Below are 20290 nucleotides of genomic sequence, written 5' to 3' on the forward strand. Positions count from 1 at the left end.
CTACAATTTGTACATTTCTGCGGAAAAAAGAATTATGTCGCAGAAAACAGATGTTTTCATCTCATGTAAAAATTTCTGTACTTTCACCAATTGATGTCCAACAATTTATACGTTTTTTCCTGCACAGACGACGATGCCGATGTCCTGCATTATTCAAGGCAAAATACTGATTTGCAGTTCCAAACCGCTGTTTTAGATTTCTAACAAAAAATTGTGATCACAGAGGCTGGGTTAGGCCTTTCGAAAGCTATGAAAGCTCGAAGACGAAGCATAAAAAATGTTTCTAATATTATTATTTTAAAATTTTTAACTTAGAATGGAAAACGAGAAAGAAAAGGAACTTCCCAAGACCACTCGTAATGGTAATTTTATTAAACCGAAATTAAACAAAAGTCCGCGTGTGAAACATCCAAATCCTCTACAAAATATTCCCGAAGAGTCTTCAAAATCACTAATAAATTGTGAATTCTTTTTTTTTAATAGAAGTTACTGGACAGGAATTGTCGCAGGATCAGTTCGAGTGGATGGCGGAGCACAGTTCTCCCGGCCAAACGCTGGAAGAGGCTATAATACAGTCGATCTGGGAACAGAAGCCACTTATATGGGTCACGGCTCGACCAGAAGGACAGGAGGCCAAAACGCAGGCTGAGGTGTAAGCGAAATGAGGTTGTTGAGAAGCTTCGCAAGCAACAGCAGGAATGCAGGATGCTGAGCAGTCATCGTCCCTTCCAAAGCCAGAACAGAATTAGCGAAATGATCGCTTCCCTTCTTCTGGTGTAGAACAAAATTTAAATGACATTCTAAATATTTAATTTCATAGGCTTGCTTCGCCTAAAAGGTTCCCCACTTTTTACATTAGTGTACTGCTCTTTTGCTGCGAGTGCTGATTTCATGGCTAAAAAATCAAAATGCAATATTTGTTGCGGTTTCTTAGCTCTAGCTCGGCCAAAACAAGACGCACAGCGAAAAGAACGACAGTTTTATGCTGCTTACGACCAATACTGGCCACCCCTATCACTCGTTTTTCGATTTTGGGAAAGTCAATTTTGACCCAAATTTCGCATTTTTGATAAGGGGTACCATCATCAAAATTTTCAAAAATGGGCCCAAAATGAAGTTTCCCAGATTTGAATGCAAACCAATTGGGAATCTTGGCAATCAAGTTAGGAGGCCTACGAGGTATTACATTCAATATTTGGACCTTTTTTGGCTGTGCTATGGCTAAAAAACTGATTTTTTTGTGCCCAAAATCAAGTATACGCCTTTTGGTAACAGAGAGCCCGACTTTGTTGCAGTTGCTTAGCTCAGACAAGACGCACAGCTAAAGCAGTGACTGTTTTATGCAGCTTACGACCAACACTTTAAGCCCCTATACCCACTTTTTACATTAGTGGCCAAAAAAATGATATTTTTTGTGCCCAAAAGTAAGTTACGTCTGTTGATAGCAGAGAGCCAATATCAAGTATACGCCTTTTGGCAGCAGAGATCCCTGTTTCGTTGCCCTTTCTTAGCAACACAATTTCATTGTGTTGGTTTAGTTCAAATGTATTGTTCGTATAAAAGAAATAATTAGCCATCTAACATTAGAGTTTAGTTAACAAATTGCGTGGTTGGTGTTTTTCATGGTGGTGGCTAAAATGCACGCATATTGATCTAGAAATAAGAATTCAGATTTTTGGAAATTTTCATATTTATTTTTATTAAATACATTTCGTTTGTTTCGTTTGCTGTTACGGTTTTTGGTTTTCTTTTTTGTTATTTTTCTTGTTACGTATTCGCTCTGTACTAATTGAATTAATCAGATATTAGGGTGCCGTAGATAGAGAGCGCCTCTAGTTTGGAGTACAAGTTTCGGTTAGAGTAAGCCGGTTGTTCATTTTATCCACAGTAGTTCTAAAAGTACATTTTCTTTCTTTTTCTTTTTTATACACAACAAAACGGAAGCATTCGACACTCATTGATTTTGCACACCCACGGCCTTTCCCCTTGCAAGTGTAAAAACGGTGCCCGAGTGCTGCTGCGATTATCTTGGAATTTTGGTAGTTGATTTTTTGGTAAGTTTTTGGTTTGGATTTGTTTTTGTTTTCTTTTTTTAACTGCTACGGAAGCCTCAAAATACATTGCTATGGTAGGTCGTTTATGTATGTGGTTTTGCGGTTTCTATGTGAAGTTGAAATCTTAGCTTAAAAGTTGTATTGCAAATAAAATTCATACCGACGTGTTGTTATACATCCATACTATATCGTATCGTATTTTGTAATCTGTATTCTCGTATTTACAAAAATCTGTCTCTATTGGTGATAAAGAATATATGTATAATGTTTAAACTGATTCGCTTAACTATGGATTAACTTAAAGCTAAATTAGTCAAAATCATAGATACATTAATTAAACGAGTTAGATAAACGTATTGGTTTTAATATTGCACTGCAGCGGATTGCTTGAGTTTAGAGTATTAGAAATTAGGCAACAATCAACATATCGAAAATATAATAACGCGCTGTTATTCACATACATATGACTAGAATAATACTTTTGGCACACACATCTAGAAGAAACATAACCCCGGGTTGAGATATACTATATATATATATACATATATAGATTGGAAATCAGTTGTATTTGCTCGGCGGTACGAAGGTTGAACAGAAACAATAATTAGTTAATTTTTTTGTTTTTTCATCCTGCCTGACGCTTGCTTTTTCTCTCTCTTTCTCGGAACTGGAACCAAAAAACCATTGACTGCTCTTTAATATCGTGTATATATATATATATATATATATAGATGTATATATAGAAATATAAATAGTAAGTATATATCATTTGTTGTTTGTTAGCATTCATAATATATATATATATATATATATATTTACATATATATATATATATATAAAGTTTGCCCTTCGTTCGCCTGCTGCGGCCTTCATTTAGAAACTAACACTTAAACCGACATTTCATATGCGTTGCTATATCCTTGCCTCGTCTAACCATACCGATCGATCCGATCTCATCCCTTCCCATCCCATTCGATTCGATCCTTTAACCAAAAGCGCTTTGAGCGTTCTATTTCGCGTACCTCTCTGACCTACAGCTAAGACAAAAAAAAAAATGACATCGCTGCTCGCTAAAGTTAGTTCTCATATATATAGATATACATACTTTTTAGATTTCATATTTCCTTTTTTTTTTTGTTCGTTTTCTTCATTTTGGTAACATAAAATTAATCAACAAATTTTTAGAGTTGCTTGCTAAAACTTTTCTTAGTGTAAACGTGCCCTAAGCGAAGCCCACTAGCCGCTATAACCGCCTTATTAACCAAGGGAAATTAGGTTTATATAGATAATGATGGGCGGTACAAGTGGGCGATTATGTGTGTGAGTGCTACAGAAAGTTGCATAAGTTTCGAATGTGTGAGAGTGTGTGTTTCTGTGTGTGTGTTCTACCACAAATCTTTAGCCAAACGTAAGGGTTCTCATTGGACGTTTACCCAATGCTATATAATAGTTGTTCCTAAACTTCAGCTCGGTTCGGTGTAAACACATCTAAAAAAAACGCTGCTCCTTGGATCTGTACCAACTAGCTTAGTGCCACATAATAGCTCTATATCCGTATCTTAATCGGATCGTGTACTACTATGTTTTAGCAACTGACTTCAAGTGCTCTCGTTATCCAAATACATATACTTGTTTATATATATATATATATAGATCTTGTCCTGCTTGTATATATATGCCTTCTATATAAATATCGTTTGTTGTTGTTGGTTTTTGTTTTTTGTTTTTTGTTTTTGTTTTGTAATTTACTGGTATTGTCTGAATGTGCTACGTACTTTAAACGCTAAACTAGTTCGTGTGTCAGAGTGAGTGGGGTGTATTATTAATATTATACCTTTCCTTCTCCTTCTCTACTACACCGACATACAAAATTCGAGGCAAAGAACAAAAAAAAAACAATGTTTGCCATCTTCCCCGTTCTACTCTACAACTATCTCTCGCATATAACTAGTGCTTATACAGTGTTGTTCACATAGGTTCCTAAGTCCTCTACACGCTATTAATATGTTATTCTGTTTGGTACCCTCCAAAGATCTCTCTCTCTCTCTGGATCCTGTCTAGATCCTGTCTAGAGCAGCTGGGCAATGACCGGCTCGATCAGACACATGTGCTCGGCACCGCGAACTGGCAGCCGGTTGAGGCAAAAGTGACGGATCATCTCCGGCACCGTCTCGAAGGGACGGCTAAACTGGCCCAGAATATACTGGCCGGTCTCGTTGCGCTGGATCCGCATGTGCATGAAGCCCTTGGCGCCCCTAAAAGAAAGATAAGTTCCCCCTTGACTAATATTCTATAAGATTAACTGACTTTCAATCTTACTTCAGGGACAGCGAGTAGTCCTGCTTTGTGGACTCGCAATTGCGCACCAGAAAGGAACCCTCGGACAGCGGACGTAGCGTGGTCTCCGCCTCAACTCGCGTTATGGCGCCATGGTACCATCTATAAGATAAAATCAAAGATATATCCAAAGGTTATACCCGTCAAATGGCCAGATAACATACCCCTGGCGCTCTAGTGGAATGGTGACATCGATCAAGTCCACCGCGGTGACATATCCCTGGCTGAGGTTCATGTTCAGCTCCTTGTTGCTATTGAGACCTCGCAGATCCAGGCTGCCAAACTGCTTGGTGGCCTGTCGCGATTCGTTTAGGTTTAAAGTGAGGTTCTGACGGAAAAGTGCTGTATCTGTATATTAAAGGAAAATTCATTATTAATCAAGAAGAAAATATTTAAGCATTAAGATCATCACCCAACTTACCCAGCTTGCTGGCCAACTTCTGATCGTCTCGCATCGAATGACTGGAGGAGGCCTGTGAGATACCGCTGGATTCGGTGCTGTGCATCAACAGATTATTGATCTCCGCCTGATTGGCCCGCAGGCGACGTCGCAACTTGGGCATATCAAAAGGTAGCTCGCCGAGATCCACGGATGTGGCACTGCCCGATGTACAGGCGGCCTCCTGTTGCAGCGTCTTGCGGCGCCGCAGCTTGGGCATATCGAAGGGCAGATCACGCAAATCCTGGGGTATACTCGCTGAACCACCTGCTGCTCCTGAACCCGAACCAGATGCTCCAGCCGCACTGCTACCAGTTGCTGAATTTCCCGCCACAGAGGCTGTTCCTTCGGCTCCGATTAGCTGAAGTTTGGGAAGCGTTAAACGCTGCAGGGCCAAAGCCTGGGGTTTGCCCTCCTCCCGGGAATGCAACGATATTCCACTATCCGAACCTAATAGCTCATCGGCCAGATGGAGCAGGGCTTTGTTTGGAGCACTACGATTGCGCGGTTGCTTCAGGGAGGTATTCACCTGGACATTGGTAGTGCCTGCTGGGACGGCGCCACTTGAATCCTCCTCCTGCGCCGCCATCGGCGCCTGGGACGGCTGCTGTGATTGCTCTGAGGCACTGGCCGAGGCCGGTTCCTGTGAAGACTTATCGGAAATGGGACTGAGGATGTGCAGCTTGGAGTGTAGCAGAAGGGGTGCCGGTCGCAATGGATAGGCTACACTGGAGCCACCACTGCCACCGCTACCGCTTTCCGAACTATGGGAACTCAGGGAACTGGAGTGACGCGACTCGGAACTAGAGGTGCTGCGATTACCCTCACTGGTGCTGGAACGCAGTGATTCCATGCTGCCACCACTGCTCGAGGTGGCAATGCTTTCCGTGCTGCTATAGTTATGGCCACCTGCTGTCTGTCCATGTCCCTGGCCATGACGATTCCTCCTGCTACCGGGACCATGATGATGATGATGATGGTGATGATGTGCCGACTGGCCACCCTGCTGATGATGATGATGACCACCCTGGGCACTGCGACGTAGTTCCAATACTCTACCGGACTCCAAGACAAAAGATCTCGGCCGGCGTGGTGCTGCCGATCCCGTTGCTGAGACGGATGCCGATGCAGAACCCGAGGCTGCATTCGAATTGGAATTAGTTGAGGGCGGATTAACATAGGCGCTGTCGGTGAGACTGTTGTCATTGCTATTGCTACTGCCGCCGCACTGATGCCGCATGGACTGTATGGGCAAGCGGAGATCCCGGAGACGTGGATGCGCTGGATTGGCGGCGGGCAGATTGGGTGCACTTCTAATGCTGTTCATGTTCAGGTAGCGGTCATGTTTGCCGGGAAATTTCATTGGCAGCGGAGCCGTCGATGGCGGCGATGGAGTATAGCCACGCACTGGCAGCTGTTGAGTGCTGGACGCACTCACTCCACTCACACCGGTGGCCCCAAGCTGCTGGCCCTGATTCTGATTCTGCTGATCCACCTGGCTGAGCTGCAGTTTGCCCAGCTCCGCTTGCACCTGATGCACCTGGACATGGGCCTCGCCCGTTTGCTCTTGCAGAGCCTGATTCTTGGAGTTTTTGGCCCTCTTGCATTCCGCTCGTGTCTTGGAGGAGCCAGTTACTTTGCCAATGTCACCACCATTGCCATTACTCAACTGCAACAAGACCGAGCAATTGGTAATGCGATCCACTTCATCCAGATCATCATCCGACTTGGCTATCTTGCAGTCGAAAGCCGTCTCATAGATCTGACGCCGTCTGCTGCCCATGATGTCCTCGGAGTCGTCTTCTTCTTCGTCCTCGTCCTCGTCACCGTCCACTTCGTCCTCCTCGTCGTCGTCGTCGTCGTCGTAGAGATCGAGCGATGGATTGCTCAGCGTTGGCGGTTGTACAGTAGCTGGCTGGGCTGGCTGGGCGCACTCGGCGCACTCGTGGACGCCATGCGGATGCACATAGAAGATGCTGCGCGGCCGGAAGTATTCCTCTTCCAGATCATCGCCGGGCTCGCTGCCCCGTCCGCCGGCCAAGGAGGAGGAGGCAGGAGCGGATGTGATGCAGGCTCCGCACACGGCTGCTGGTCCCAGCAGGCGGTGCGGTGGCATCGGCTGGACCTGGACCTAGCCAATGATAAAGGAAAGTTAATAAGATGATAAGAAATCATATCATTATCGATATGGCTAACCTGGATCTCCGCTGGAGCCGGTGGCGGTGGACAGCACTTGAGCAGCTCGCCCTCGCCGGCGTCGCAATGTTGCAGCTGCAGCTGGAGCTCGCTGCCAGTGGGATTCTGGCCTTGACTCTGGTTCTGAATCTGATTCTGATTCTGATTCTGACTCTGATTCCTTGGCTGGACGTTGCAGGTCTTGCGGACTAAGGCCAAGGCACGGGCGTGCCACTCGCGTCGCTTGAGGCACTCACTGCAATCGGACTCCTCGGAAGTACTGGTGCTTGGCGTTTCGCAGCGGATGATGTGTACGCCCTCCTCGGTGAAACTATAACGCTTTGGCGTTGACTGTGAATCCTGGCCCGCACGTGGATCTTCCTCTTCGTGACTCTCGGCTTCCGGTTGCTCCTCCGCCGGCGGCACATCCAAGCTGGAACTCTTGCGATAGCCAGCCAATTGACTTTGAGTCTGTTGCGGCGGTTCACTGGCCGTTGACTGGCGGCATTTCAGCTTGAAATCCTCCCTATCCTTGTCCCGTTCCTTATCCTTATCCTTGTCTTTGTCCTTGTCCTTATCCTTGTCACGACTCTTCAGCAGATCGGAGTAGTAGTAGGGCGAAGGCTGGCGCTTGTTGTGCTCTGCAGGAGCTACGGTCAGCTTACGAGGACTGCGCTGAAGTTGTGGTGGAAGCGGACGCACTAGGTCATCGGATATGGAGTCCGGTGAGTTGAGACTCGCTGCTGTTAAGGGAGCAGCCTGGACCGGAGCTTGGGGCACGGGCAGTGGTAGCTGCTCAACTTCCTCGTCGATATCCGCCTCGTCGTCAGAAGATTTTGGAGCCGAGGAGTCTGAAAAGGATTAAGAAACGGTAAGAAAAGTTGTTTAAAATCTTAATTAAAGTTAGTAGAACCTAAACTAGCTATATATATTGCATACTTTCAGGCATCTCAAGTAACACCGAACCTAGCCGCCTTCATAGCCGGAGATGTCAACGAAAGGACATTCTTATTTCCATAATTTAAAAATCTTGTTAATAAAAGGACAACGTCTGGTTAATTTTGGATGATAATGTACATATATAACGAGTATATACATTCTCCCAGCTTGCTGAGACGGCGTTGACAGTCTGTAATTAAGTCGCTGCGACGACATTGCGGCGCCGCGGGCCACGCAATCGGAACGCAAATGGAGTTGACGCAGTCTATTTGGCGCTTGGCTGCCCGCAGCTTCTCTATCACCACACCCACTGCATCCGAGGATGTGGATGACTCCACCATCTTACTGCAGTTGCTGTTGCGGCAGCCCTTCTTCCTTAATCAGTGCCTGCCAGTTTCCATTTTCACGCTTGGATAATCGAAGTAGCCGCAGCGGGAAAAGTTGTCCCGCCTTCGGCTGTTTTCTTCCCTAATTGCTGGTTCTCTCGGTTACTATTGCCCTGGACTCCTGCTTCTCGGGATAGTTTGAATCTCTGGACCATGAAGGCCTAATGAACTTTAACTGAAGCTAATTTAATTATTGACTTCAAGTAAGGGGGAAGTTTTTTTTTGTTTTTTCTTCTTTCGTGAGGTTAACGTTCTGGTTTTTAATGGCAATTTCCATAGAGTTGACCTACCTGAGTTATATTGACTGTTGCGTTTATCCTTCCTCAAGTTGCCGTTGTTGTTGTTGTAGGTAGAGTGCCGCACCTGCTGCTGTTGTTGCAATTGTTGCTGCTGCTGCTGTTGCTGCTGATGTGCACTTCTGGGCGTTGGCAACGTCTGTTGCTGCGGCTGATGCTGCTGCTGCAACTGTTGCTGCAACTGTTGCTGCTGCTGATGACGCTTGTGACCTGGACCCGAGCGTTTCTTGGCTTTTTTGTGATAGACCTTCTTGTGATTCCGCGTATCCTTGGGATCTGAATATCCTTCGATCAGTTTCACCGATGCCTGCTTGATGTTGCTATTAGGCAAAGGTGGATGTTGCAAGGTAGCACGTTGTTGCTGTTGCTGCTGCTGCTGATGCTGCTGTGCCCCTACTGGCAAGGTGTTGTTGTTATTGTTGTGCGTATTCGGTTGGCTGTGTGTATTGCCGCCGTTGTTGTTGTTGTTGCTGTTCAAATGCTGCTGCTGCTGTTGTTGTTGCTGGTGGGTGGCCAAAATTGCAGCTGTTGCTGCTGCTACTGCAGTTGCCGCCTGACTGGGCAATGTTGCCACTGGGGCGGGCAGCGGGGGCGGTAGTTGAGGTGCTGCTACTGTTGCGTTTGCCGCTGCTGCTGCTGCTGCTGCCGCTGATGTTGTTGCTGCTGCTGCTGCTGCTGCTGTTGCTGATGTTGCTATTGCTACTGCTGTTGGTAGCTGCAACACTTGTTGGGCTTCACCAAATGGCAGCTGGCAAAGAGAAGAAGAAAGGAAAGGGGCATTAGCATTTGTTAGCGGCTAATTTGATTTGCATTTCAATTTGCAATTTGTTTGGCATTTAATTGAAAAGAATAAAAGGCGGCCAGCATGGAGGAATATGCGTGGCCCATTCGTTTGTGGCGGTTATTGGGTTTCCTCGGCCAAAGCAACCGACCAATAACCACCAACAACTACTGCCAGACCGCCAATCGAATCATGGTAGCCCGAAAAAGCAGGCAATACTTTTTTTCAATTACATTCGGTGGCGTATACGTAACATGTGTGGCTTTTTTTTATTAACGAATAAAGGCTGGAAACTCAACTAGCTGTCTATTTTGAAACTTTAAGGTGAAATCTATATATATTTCTATATAAAGTTGATCTTTACATGGCAAGCAAAGAAACAATATTCCCATCTATTGGCCTGAACTGGATTCATCTGCCATTTGTCTGGATGTTTCCCTTCATGATGGATGGGATTTCATTTGCCATAACCCATAACCCATGGCACATTCCGTTTACCCTGCTCTAACTCCAGTTTGTTCATAACAATGCCATGTCAATCACAATATCCTTTCCTTCTACTTCTCTCTTTCTCTCTCCCTTCATGTAACATATCTACCCCCTCGTTGAGTTTGACAAATAGCTGGACATTACGGAAGTGCAACATCGGTGACATTAACAGGATCCTAATGTGTGCAAATTATGAGACTCCACCTTCTCTTTGGTCTGTCTATAACCATAGGTACCCCCCCATCTCTCAGATTCCTTCCCCAATTCCTTGCCCCATTATGTTAAACATAAATTTCCGTTTACACTGGCTATGTCCATGTCCAGTTTCGGAAAAGTTGGCCTGTGGTTGGTCCTTGGTTATCCTGATATGTTGCTAACGGAAATTGATGTTTTGGCCAATGGCGGAGACAACTCTGCCGCATGGTTGCCAGCCCATTGTTCTGCAGTTAGAGACTGCTGCTGCTGCAGCAAATGCATTTTGTGGAGGGAAGGAAAGCTTCGGGTAACCTTTTTTAATTGAAACTCATAAATTAGAAGGGAAAATCCAAAAAGGGGGGAAGAACTTGAATCAAAAACATTTTTAATGAATTTGAACTTGAAACCGAATGCTGTGCTCTCTCTCCCAGCCAGCGTAAAAGGGGGGGTTTCCAAGGCAAAGACTGATAATGGGGTTGGATGGTGGATTCGTTGAGCGGAGAAGTGAAGGAAACAAAGGGTCTATTCACCACCCACCAATTGAAGCCATCCATCCATCCATCCATTCATTCACATATTCCTGTTTAAATATTTGCCTTTGATTATCCACAAACGATATCAAGCAGACGTTTATGTGGGCTCATATATAATACTATATACTATATATCCACATGCACGATTGCCCTTAGAAATCGGTGGGGGGAATGGGGCATCTCTAGAATAATGAAAACTGTTGGAATCCATCCACCTTCACTTCCGACTCCACTTTTGTCTGCGCGCTTGCTGTTGCCCCAACAACGTGATTTTTATGCCAACTTTAATGAAAAAAAAACATACAAAATAAAATACAAAAACAGAAAAGAAATCAACGTTAACGGGGAATGAAAGCTGGTCTGGTGTGTCCTTTCTATCCACATCTCACATCTTTGCCATTCCCATTGTTTAGTGACTAATGCTGATGACGAGCTGTAGTCTCCTTTTGGACATCCCTTAACCATTTAACTCTCAAACACACACACAAATAATCTGCACACGTGGATGGTGCACTGGGAAATGTTAGCAAAGCTTTAAAAAAGTGATTTTAAAATGTTTAAAGATTAAAAAGTGAAACAAATTATAATAAGAAGAGTTAATAGGCGTCTCCTTTAAACCCATTAGCAATTACACTTCACTACGAAAACCAATTAATATTTTCTCAGTGTAACCTGTGACTCTTTTAACAGCATCCTCTGTCATGCGATGGAATTCAATACCACTAGCTCAGACAACGGGGCGTATGAGTGATATCTAAGCTGACGTTGTCGTTGTTCGTTTTATTTCGCTGCTTTTTTTTTGTATTTTATTTGCGGTGAAGTTGCAAAAAACATATATATATATATGAGATATATATATATAAAGCATAGTCAAGTTATTGAAATAAACAAAAAGCACGCACACATGGACATAAACGTGTCCTGGCTGGAGGCCTGGCCTTTGTGCTTGTGAGTTATCGTTGAATATTACTCCATGGAGAGTAATAGCAACAACTGCGAAAAAGCCAAACGAATTTCCACCCATTTTCCCGCCATCTCACTTTCTTTTTTTTTTTACTGTTTTTTGTTGTTGTTTTTGTTTTTGTTTTAAAACAGAACAGAACCCACTTCAGTGCCAGACGCGCTCCAAATATATCGAAAAATGTCGCGTTCGCTTCCATTAAAACGTGAGTTGGCCAAAGCAAGAAAAAAAAGCAGAAAAAACAATGCTTAAAACACACACACACACACACACACACATGCAGATGACTGGTGAAAGCTATTATGGCATCATCACATGGATGCTTCTACACTTTCATTAAATATAGAACTGAAATCTGGGAAATTATAGACAGTTTAGGAGGAATTTGTTTGCTTTTCGGGTTTAAAAATCTGTTATAGATTAAGAAAACATCTGAGAAAAAGAAAAGCTTTACTAGAATATACTTTTTATGCAGTTAAGTTGTTATTTTTCCCTACCCATAAATCTAACTAACTTTCATGCTCAGTGTAGCATTTTCTCTCCCTTTTTCCGCTTCCAACTTCATCTCCGTCTCGCTCCCATGTTTATGGCAAACAAAAGTCATAAGATAAAATTACATTAATAAATGTGAGGAGGCACACACGCACACCAAGCACACACACGCACGCACACCACACACACACACACATATATACAAGCATTAATATGCAGCCTGGAAAACTCAGAGTAAAGGAGATAAATACGAAGGAGACAGCGGGGTAGAGGGCGGCCAAAACGAGCATCGAAAGGCGCTAAACGTTATCGCTTTGGGCCATTTGCTGGCTGAATATATTCTTTTCATGGAATGAGAAAGGGCAGTCAGGATTTTGTATATATATCTATATTATATATATACCAAAAAAACAGGAATAACCTTAGGGAAAATGAGGGGAAAATATTTTGAGGAAGATAACATTCAAAACATTTATGACCATTTAATTAGCTGAAATGCTGCTTTCATTCAACTTTATCTAAAAGACTCTGAAGATTGGAGAGTTTTAAGGGAAAATGGCTGTGTTTATAGGTGGCGGAAAAAAAGGTGGAAATGTCAATGATTTTTTTAAATATTTCATTAGAATTTCACATGAATAAATGTTAGGTTGTCAAAAAAGTCTTGCGGTATAAAATTGGTTAGAATAATGCGATTCAAGTCAAATATGCGCCGTTTTCTTCGATAACGCTTTCCCAACGAGATGCCAACTTCATAATGCCCCTCTCATAGAAGCTCGCTTCCCTATTGGCAAAAAACTCGGAGCGTGGCGCATCTTTGACCACCTCTACACCAGAACGAAAACGTTGATACCATCGTTGTGCGGTATCGGGTCCATAAACTGTAGTAGTACTATAAAATATGCCATATTTTCTCTTGATTTTACTCCGTAATTGCGACGCTATAACTGACAATCAATCAATCGCGTGTTAGCGCGTGAAATGAGCTTTCCAAAAAGGTACAGTATGACCTGATGCGACGAATACAACAAGAACTACGCGCTTTCAGCGCCAACCAGCGAAAATACCGCAACACTTTTTTGACATTTGATATTTAAAAGGTGAAATGTTTAAAAAACCTTGATAGGTATATAATTGTAAACTTAATTTGAGAAATATTAAGAAATTAGGAAATAAGAAAGCCATTAAAGTTGGTTAAATAGTTTCAAGTGGCCTCTAGTCTCTTGCTTAACTTTAAAATCTACCAAAAATCAAAACAAAATAAGCTCATCTCAGTCCAAAAAATCAATTCAATTGAGTAAATCCTGCAAATTATAAGCCATAAAGTAAAAAATTGGCTACTCAATTCCCCCAGAAAACAAAATAAAAAATATTTACCTAAAGAATATTAAATCCCTGAAATAATATTTACCCCAAATTGAGAGCTGTTATTTGTTATTAATTTAAAGGAAAACACTCTCCTTTCCGTTTCCTTTCTTTGACTTACAAACACTTCTTTGCCTTAACTTATAGATTGAAAACTTGGCACTGATTTAGTCTCTCCACCACCCTCTAAGAAGTATAGCCAATATTTCCGAGAAGAAACCAGCTGAAGGTCGCTTTTTTGGCTTTTCGTTTTCCTCTCTCGCAATGGGGATAAGAAAAATTTCAATAAAATGAATTTCAAGTGGCAAGGATGCTACTTCTTCCTGTGCCTCCTTCCTGATTCTGTGTGTGTGTGTGTGTTTTATGTGCGCGCCTCATGCGGCTTTCCTTTTCATTTTTAGTGGCAATATGCAAAGGGAACACAAAATACAAAACACAAAAAATATTTCCGTATGGGCCATAAAAAAAAAAAAACAAGCAACGCACCACCCTTGGGGGGTTTTGTTTTCCTTTTTTTTTTTGTTGGCCTAAGGGGGCGGCACGTAGACGGGGCCTGACGATTTTTTGGTTTTTGGGGGCATCATTTGATTTGTGGCACGAGGCATTTGCTGCAGCCCGAGGTTATCTCCTAGCTCTATCACAGCGGCTTTTCTATTCTATTCTCTTTTTACGTTCGGTTATTGCTTTAGTGTTGGGAAATTTAAGTGGCAAGAAAAGGCCATAGATGGCTTTTCTTATAAATATGTTTTATAACTTAATTGGAACTAGAGTGATGAGTGGGAAAATCTTGTGGAAAAGCTTACAAATCTTGCAAAACTGATCTTTAATCATGACAATCATAGAATCTTTTATATTTTTAGCAAGTTTTTATGTTTAAATTTCTAACTAAAACTAAATTTATTCACTAACTATGCTTAGTTATTGAAATTCTTAATGAAAAATCTTTAAAAATCCTTCAAAAATTTTCCCTCAAAGTTATAAAAAAAACACTAAAAAGTGTTCTTAAAAAACTTCTACCTATATAAATCTGGCTAAAAATCATCCAATTTGGCATCAAAATATTGGCTATTTTCCTATCTGTGTCCAATTTTGTATGGTCAGCCACCGCCCGCTGGGCATTTTCGTTTGTTTGTCATTTTGGCCACCTCCCCACCCCCCCTCAACTTCCACTCCTTTTTCCTTTCTCTCTATGTTTGCTTGTTGGCTTCGCTTATTTTTCGCCTTTTGCCTTGGCTTTCCTGTTTATTTTCCGTATTTTTTGTTTGTATTTTCCGTTTTTTCCTCCTCTCTCCTCTCTCTCTCTTTTTTTTGCAATATTTAGCCAATAGTCCGTGCATTGTTTGAGCAGCTCTTTGTTTGTCTGTCCGCCTGTAGCTGCAGGATAAGCCAAAAGGGGGGGAGGTGGTATAGGAAATCAGGAAAAACCAGGCAGAAACAGAGGCAGAGGCAGAGGCAGAGTAAGCTTTTCATTAACGCACTGCTGATGCGGCTGACGTTGATGCGACTTGCCCCGAAATCACCATACCACCCACCACTCGATTCGCTGGACCGTGCAGTTTATCAATTAGCTGTCCCTAACAGTTAATTGCCCTACCAAACTCGAGACAAGCCATCCCACCCAGCCACCCACTTAACAAGCAAGTACTTACAAACTCTGTTTGCGGACTGGGGGCTATCCAGTGTTCGGGATTCGCTGGTATCGCCTCCGCCAGGCACGGATCAAAGCTGGACGGTCGTTTTTTAACAAAGTCTACGGGCAGGCTGTAATCATCACAGATGGCAATCTGCAAAATGTAGAAGATAGAGGAAAAGTTAGTCATATTTTAGCTGGTAAATGATATTTATATCTGATTGTTAAAGATATATATCAAATGGGTTTCATAACAAAGTCAAGGTTTATCCCTTTCACAGTGAAATGATTGAAAATCCTTAAAAATTTGAAAAATCTTCAAAACCCATCTCTATAAACCTCTATATCTCTCATAACCTTAAACCCCAACATAAACCCATATATATAGATCAATTTCTTGGCTATTTGAAAAGCTTAAAATACATTTTTTGATGCCAGGCTATGCCTGTGTGCATATAAAAATACCCTTGAACCGAATGAAAAGGTGGCTATAAAAAAGAAAAAAAAGAAAACCCAGCGAATGCAGGCGAGGGAAAAACAATAACGAACGCCACGACACGTGCACCTCAAGTGTATGTATGCATATGCGGGGGTGGGGGGGTGTAGCTCCCACGCTCGCCGCCCCATTTTCCACCTTGGCTATCTTTTTTTTTCCTTTTGCGCCCAAAAGCAGACTTCTTGCCATTTGGCTGAACGCTGAAACGTCTGCGTCATCAAAAGTGTACAACAATGGCTAAATTACAGTTACAATTAAAAATGGCGACGATGCTTTTCCAGCTGGTTCTTTTGTTACTTGGACAGGCGGCTTCCTTCTCCCTTATCCAAACCACCCCCCCTCCCTTATAATTTTCCTTAACGCCACCATCACTTTTCCAGGTGGGGTGTATCCACGTCCAGATGATGCAAATGTACAAAGCTTTGTTGCTCTGTTGATACGCAGGAAAAAGTCTTGAGTATTGCAATTAACGTTAAGTGATGGAGGGGGTAAGGGGGATAAGGGGGTTGCTAGATATATATATAGTTATAGCGGATTGAGAAGGAAGTATGGGTTAGGAAGAGCAGCGAAGCTTAGCAGCTGATGGAAATGAATCGAGATGGATTAAAGCGGTCTACTAATTACAGGCTTAAGGCAAACTTATTCTGGTTACTCTGCGGGATTCTGCTTAAAAAACGATTTAGCTTAGTAAAAAGTACAGTAGGTGGCAAAGGGTTTGGTTGTGTGGGAGGGGGGGCTACGAAATAGCCTTTAACTTGACTTTGGAATGGCTAGTTTAACAGCTTAGCAATGGTATCTTAGAAAGTTGCCTTCTTTTCAAATGTTAATTTACTATAAAGCAAGTACAGTTGCGTACAAAAGTTGATTTATAACAGAACATGTCTAGACATGTCAGGTTGTAGTATCTTAAGAAGGCAACTGTACTTGTTTTATGGTTTATTTGGAACTTTTTAGGTGTCAGAACTTCAAATCAGTACAGTAGACCCCCACTGAATATTTCACAACCCAAAAATCCAACTAATCACTACTCTAAAGTACAGTTGCCACACCCGCTATCAAGCTAATTTCGTTAATTACACTAAGCTTATCTTATCCCAAAGAGCAATCAAGGAATAAAACATAATTTAATGACCATTTCCCTGGTACTCCTCGTCACAAGGTCACCAGAAGGCGCTGACAGACACACGCCACTGAAATTCAATCAGCGAATAAAGAACCAAGACCCAAGACTAGACTAGACTAGATCTAGACCAGAATGGATGTTCACTCTGTCTGTGTGTCTGCGTTCAATTATATAGCTACCTCGAAGTACACTTGCAGGCGATAAAGTTGACGACAAGTGCGGCAATACCATTCAAGACCGGATTCGTAACCACTGCCGTTGGCCAAAATCTGCGCCACATCCCCGGTGACATCGACGCAATCGTGGTGGTAGCGACGACCACAGGGACCCGCACACTCCACAACCCTCGCCGCGTCGGCATTAAAATCAATCCAACAGAGACGACAGAACATGTTGCCAATAATTTTCAAGACCAAAAGATACACGACAACACTTAAGAAAATTACAAAAAAACGAAAAAAAAGAAATACCGAAAGACAGAAAGAGAGAGTAAGTGAGTGAGAAAAACTCAGAGCGTCTCAGGTGTTGACATGCGAACGGCGTAGACTAAAATGAAACTTAAACATCGTTCCATGGCTTGGAAAATTCGAAGCCAACTATGGCCAACTTTTGTGCACAGCTGCGCTGTCGCTGGGATATCCCGGGGCCATGAGATGTGCAATTGAAAGGCCAATTCAGTAGGTGGATGGACCCCAATGATGGTCTCTTGTCCCGGGCAATTGGCCGGTTAGTGCACCCCAATGTCTTGTCTGACTGACTCTTGAGGTGTTAACATCGTCTGACATGGGTCAGTTGGGCCAACAGGCAGCATTTCTTGGTTAAGAGTTTGTGTTTGGTTTATGATAAAAACTTGTTTTTATATCATTTACTAAATAAGAAATACTTTTTATCAGCAAGGTTTGTGATTAAATTGAAAATTCTTCTACGTAGAAGAACTTCTAAGGGCCTTTCCAACACTGTAAGCTAGCTTAAACATTGTGCAACACTAGAAAAAAACTGTTTCACTTAGTAGACTTCATAAATTCCTAACAAAATCCCATTTCTTAAAGACTATAAAGAACTTAAATTCACTTTTTAAATAAACCCCTTTTAAGGGCCCTCAAAAATAATAGCACAGAAGTGGCGTAAAATTGGCTGCCTCATCCGTTTTTGCAGTGAAAGTTGAGTGGCGGCGCTGTCTTCGAGGAAAATCAACTGGCAGGACACTGCCACCACCTACCTACCAACCAACCAACCAACCAGGCGATGACTCACCGAGCCAGGCAGTACTCATTGGCTTGGGCCAACGTCGTGATTGCCACTTTGGCTCACAGCTCACAGCTCACAGCTCTCGGCTTTCGACTCTCGGCTCTTTGAGCCAAATTCAAAATGCAAAATGCACACACACACACCCACTGCGGATGCAATGGTGGGCTGCGGCTCATTGCCTCTACTGTCTGGTTGAGTAAATATCATAAATTTTAAAGGCGGCATTAATGCGCTCGTTCCGCACAAGAGTTGCAGGTAAACGGTTGCAAGGCTGCCAGCCATTTTTGGTGTCGCCACCATTTTTCTTTCACTCTTTTCTGTTTTTCCTGCATAACCGCAGGCACTTTGGCACTGGGCCCACTGCAACTGCAATGAGTCCTGGCCACATGTTGCCCTTGTCTCCGCCAACACTGGCTCTTTTGTGTGACACATTTTGGCCGCCCAGGAAATGATGCCGCTCGCCTTCTTCTCTTGGTCCTCTTTCAACCATGGCATATTGCAGAGATTGCGTTGCCACCACAAACCGAAATCTTTCTGCATCTTATGGGCATCCTCGTTCTCTATCCTCTATGCTATCTGCTGGCTTTGATTTTTATTAAAATGACACCGTCAGAGGTAAGACGGTGTTGGCGGCCATGTGGGTGTGTAGTCTCACATATGGAATCTATATAGATATTGCTCTGATGACCTCAGATCCTTTTACTGAATAAATGAATGGATTTTGTAAAGGATTGCCAGCTGGTTATGACTTTTGTGGCTGAAGGTATTTACCATTAGGTAATCTCCTTTACGGTCTTATCTTGAATGGCAACTTTGGTTTTAAGAAAGCTAAGTAAGTGGTTTTAATCGCCCATTTTCATGCTTTTTCTAATAATAAAACTATCAAATGTTAGTTTTTCTTTCATAATATTAAAGATATTTCAAAGATTAACCAGAATGGGTTAACCCTTAACGGCATTTACAACCCCCTTGATGACATTGATTACCCTACCTCTCTGAATAAACTTCCCACCCCTTTTCAATGTCCCACTAATCTAGCATCTTAATTGAGTTAAATGGAAGTAAACAACAGTTGGCTTGGATCAGTTAGTAATCTCCGCTAAGTTTTGGTGCCCTTGTCACTCCTGCTTTGGCTAATTCGCCGCGTCCCTAATCCAGATGTTTAGCCTCGCTAATTGGCACCAAAAACCGTGGCACCCTTTGACCTTTGCTGGGCAATCCGTTGGACTGTCTGTCGTGTCTTTCTGTCTGGCTGATTGATTGATTGATTAATCGATTGGTTAGCTCACCGCGTAAGTTCCATGTCCCTTGTTCCCTGTTCGCAGTTCTTAGTTTCCAACCTTGCCATCTTCCCCTCACACACTTGATTGATTAGTTCGGCGTTGGATTTAGTGGGGTTGAGAGGACTCCGAATGGGCCACTTTCAATTACCAATTACGGTTCTAACAGGAGACGTACAAAAAGCCATATCCTTGCTGCCCTTGTTGCCCTTTTGGCCTTTAACGCTCAATTGATTTGTTTGGTTAATGCGTGTGGCCGATTACAGGTAAATTTCCGCCTTCTGACCGGGCAATTGCTTCGCGAACTGTTTACACACTTCATGCAAACACACCCCCCTGCAGCAGGGGGGCAGCAGGGGGGGGGGACTCCCCTATTTCATATATATATATACTTCCAAGCTCCCTTCATTATGTTTGGAAACTTTTTAATAGCTCTTCGGACAAGCATTTTGCGGCATATGCGCCGGCAAGTATGCAAAATATTTTTAATTTTTTCCGCTTCTCCACAGGTCGCCCCCTGCAAATGCGATGCCTCCCCCCCCCCCTGCCACGCTTTGCAACGGAACCATTAAAAATGGCCGACGTGGCCTCGTCAATGGGACATTTGGGAGCAGCAGACAGGAGCTGCACTTTGAAAAAAGTTTAGTAAGTTGTTTTCGTTAGTTAAAAAAAGGTTTCTCTGCAAGGTAAAGAAAGTTGTTCCTATATTTCCCCCTTAAACTTATAAATAGTAAGTAAAATTATATTTCTAACTTCTCTTCTTACTCATATTTTCTTTCAGTGTCAAAGCAAAACGGTAAAAAGCAAAGTTTCAAGTGCTTTCCCCCAAACGGATTCTGCAGGTTGAGGGAGGTCGCTGAAGGGTGTCATCGTCAAAAGCGTTCCCTCGACTGCAGCCGTCACTTTCCGGGGGGGGGGTTTTTTTTCCCCGTAGATGGAGGGGAGTAGAGGGGAGGTGAACTGAAAACTGGGAACCCGCTGACTTTGCTTTTGGGGTTGCACATAAATTTTAATTAAATATTTTTCGGTATGTTTCGATGTGTTTCTGTTTTTGTTTCTTATTTTAAAGCCAGA

General features: G+C 43.0%; 1 protein-coding gene and 1 long non-coding RNA gene across 5 annotated transcripts in view; one reads left to right on the forward strand and one right to left on the reverse strand.

Annotated features, from left to right (window-relative positions):
• Positions 1-2219: 2219 nt before the first annotated feature.
• LOC108103854 (chromatin modification-related protein eaf-1) overlaps positions 2220-20290 on the reverse strand; it is a 55255-nt gene continuing 37184 nt past the window's right edge. For all 4 annotated transcript variants that reach the window (XM_017209557.2, XM_017209555.2, XM_017209556.2 and 1 more), the window contains 7 exons: positions 15089-15223; positions 8621-9374; positions 7027-7856; positions 4813-6961; positions 4556-4739; positions 4374-4493; positions 2220-4309 (listed from right to left, as the gene is read on the reverse strand). In XM_017209557.2, coding sequence (XP_017065046.1) covers positions 4123-4309; positions 4374-4493; positions 4556-4739; positions 4813-6961; positions 7027-7856; positions 8621-9374; positions 15089-15223 — 4359 coding nt within the window. In that variant the 3' untranslated portion in view covers positions 2220-4122. The remainder of the gene's footprint in view (positions 4310-4373; positions 4494-4555; positions 4740-4812; positions 6962-7026; positions 7857-8620; positions 9375-15088; positions 15224-20290) is intronic.
• LOC108103857 lies at positions 7772-8069 on the forward strand. Its single transcript, XR_001772261.1, has 2 exons — positions 7772-7876; positions 7951-8069. It is a non-coding gene; the product is annotated as an uncharacterized LOC108103857 (long non-coding RNA).

The sequence above is a fragment of the Drosophila eugracilis genome, unplaced genomic scaffold (assembly GCF_018153835.1).
Source record: "Drosophila eugracilis isolate 14026-0451.02 unplaced genomic scaffold, ASM1815383v1 contig_408, whole genome shotgun sequence".
NCBI lineage: Eukaryota > Metazoa > Arthropoda > Insecta > Diptera > Drosophilidae > Drosophila > Drosophila eugracilis.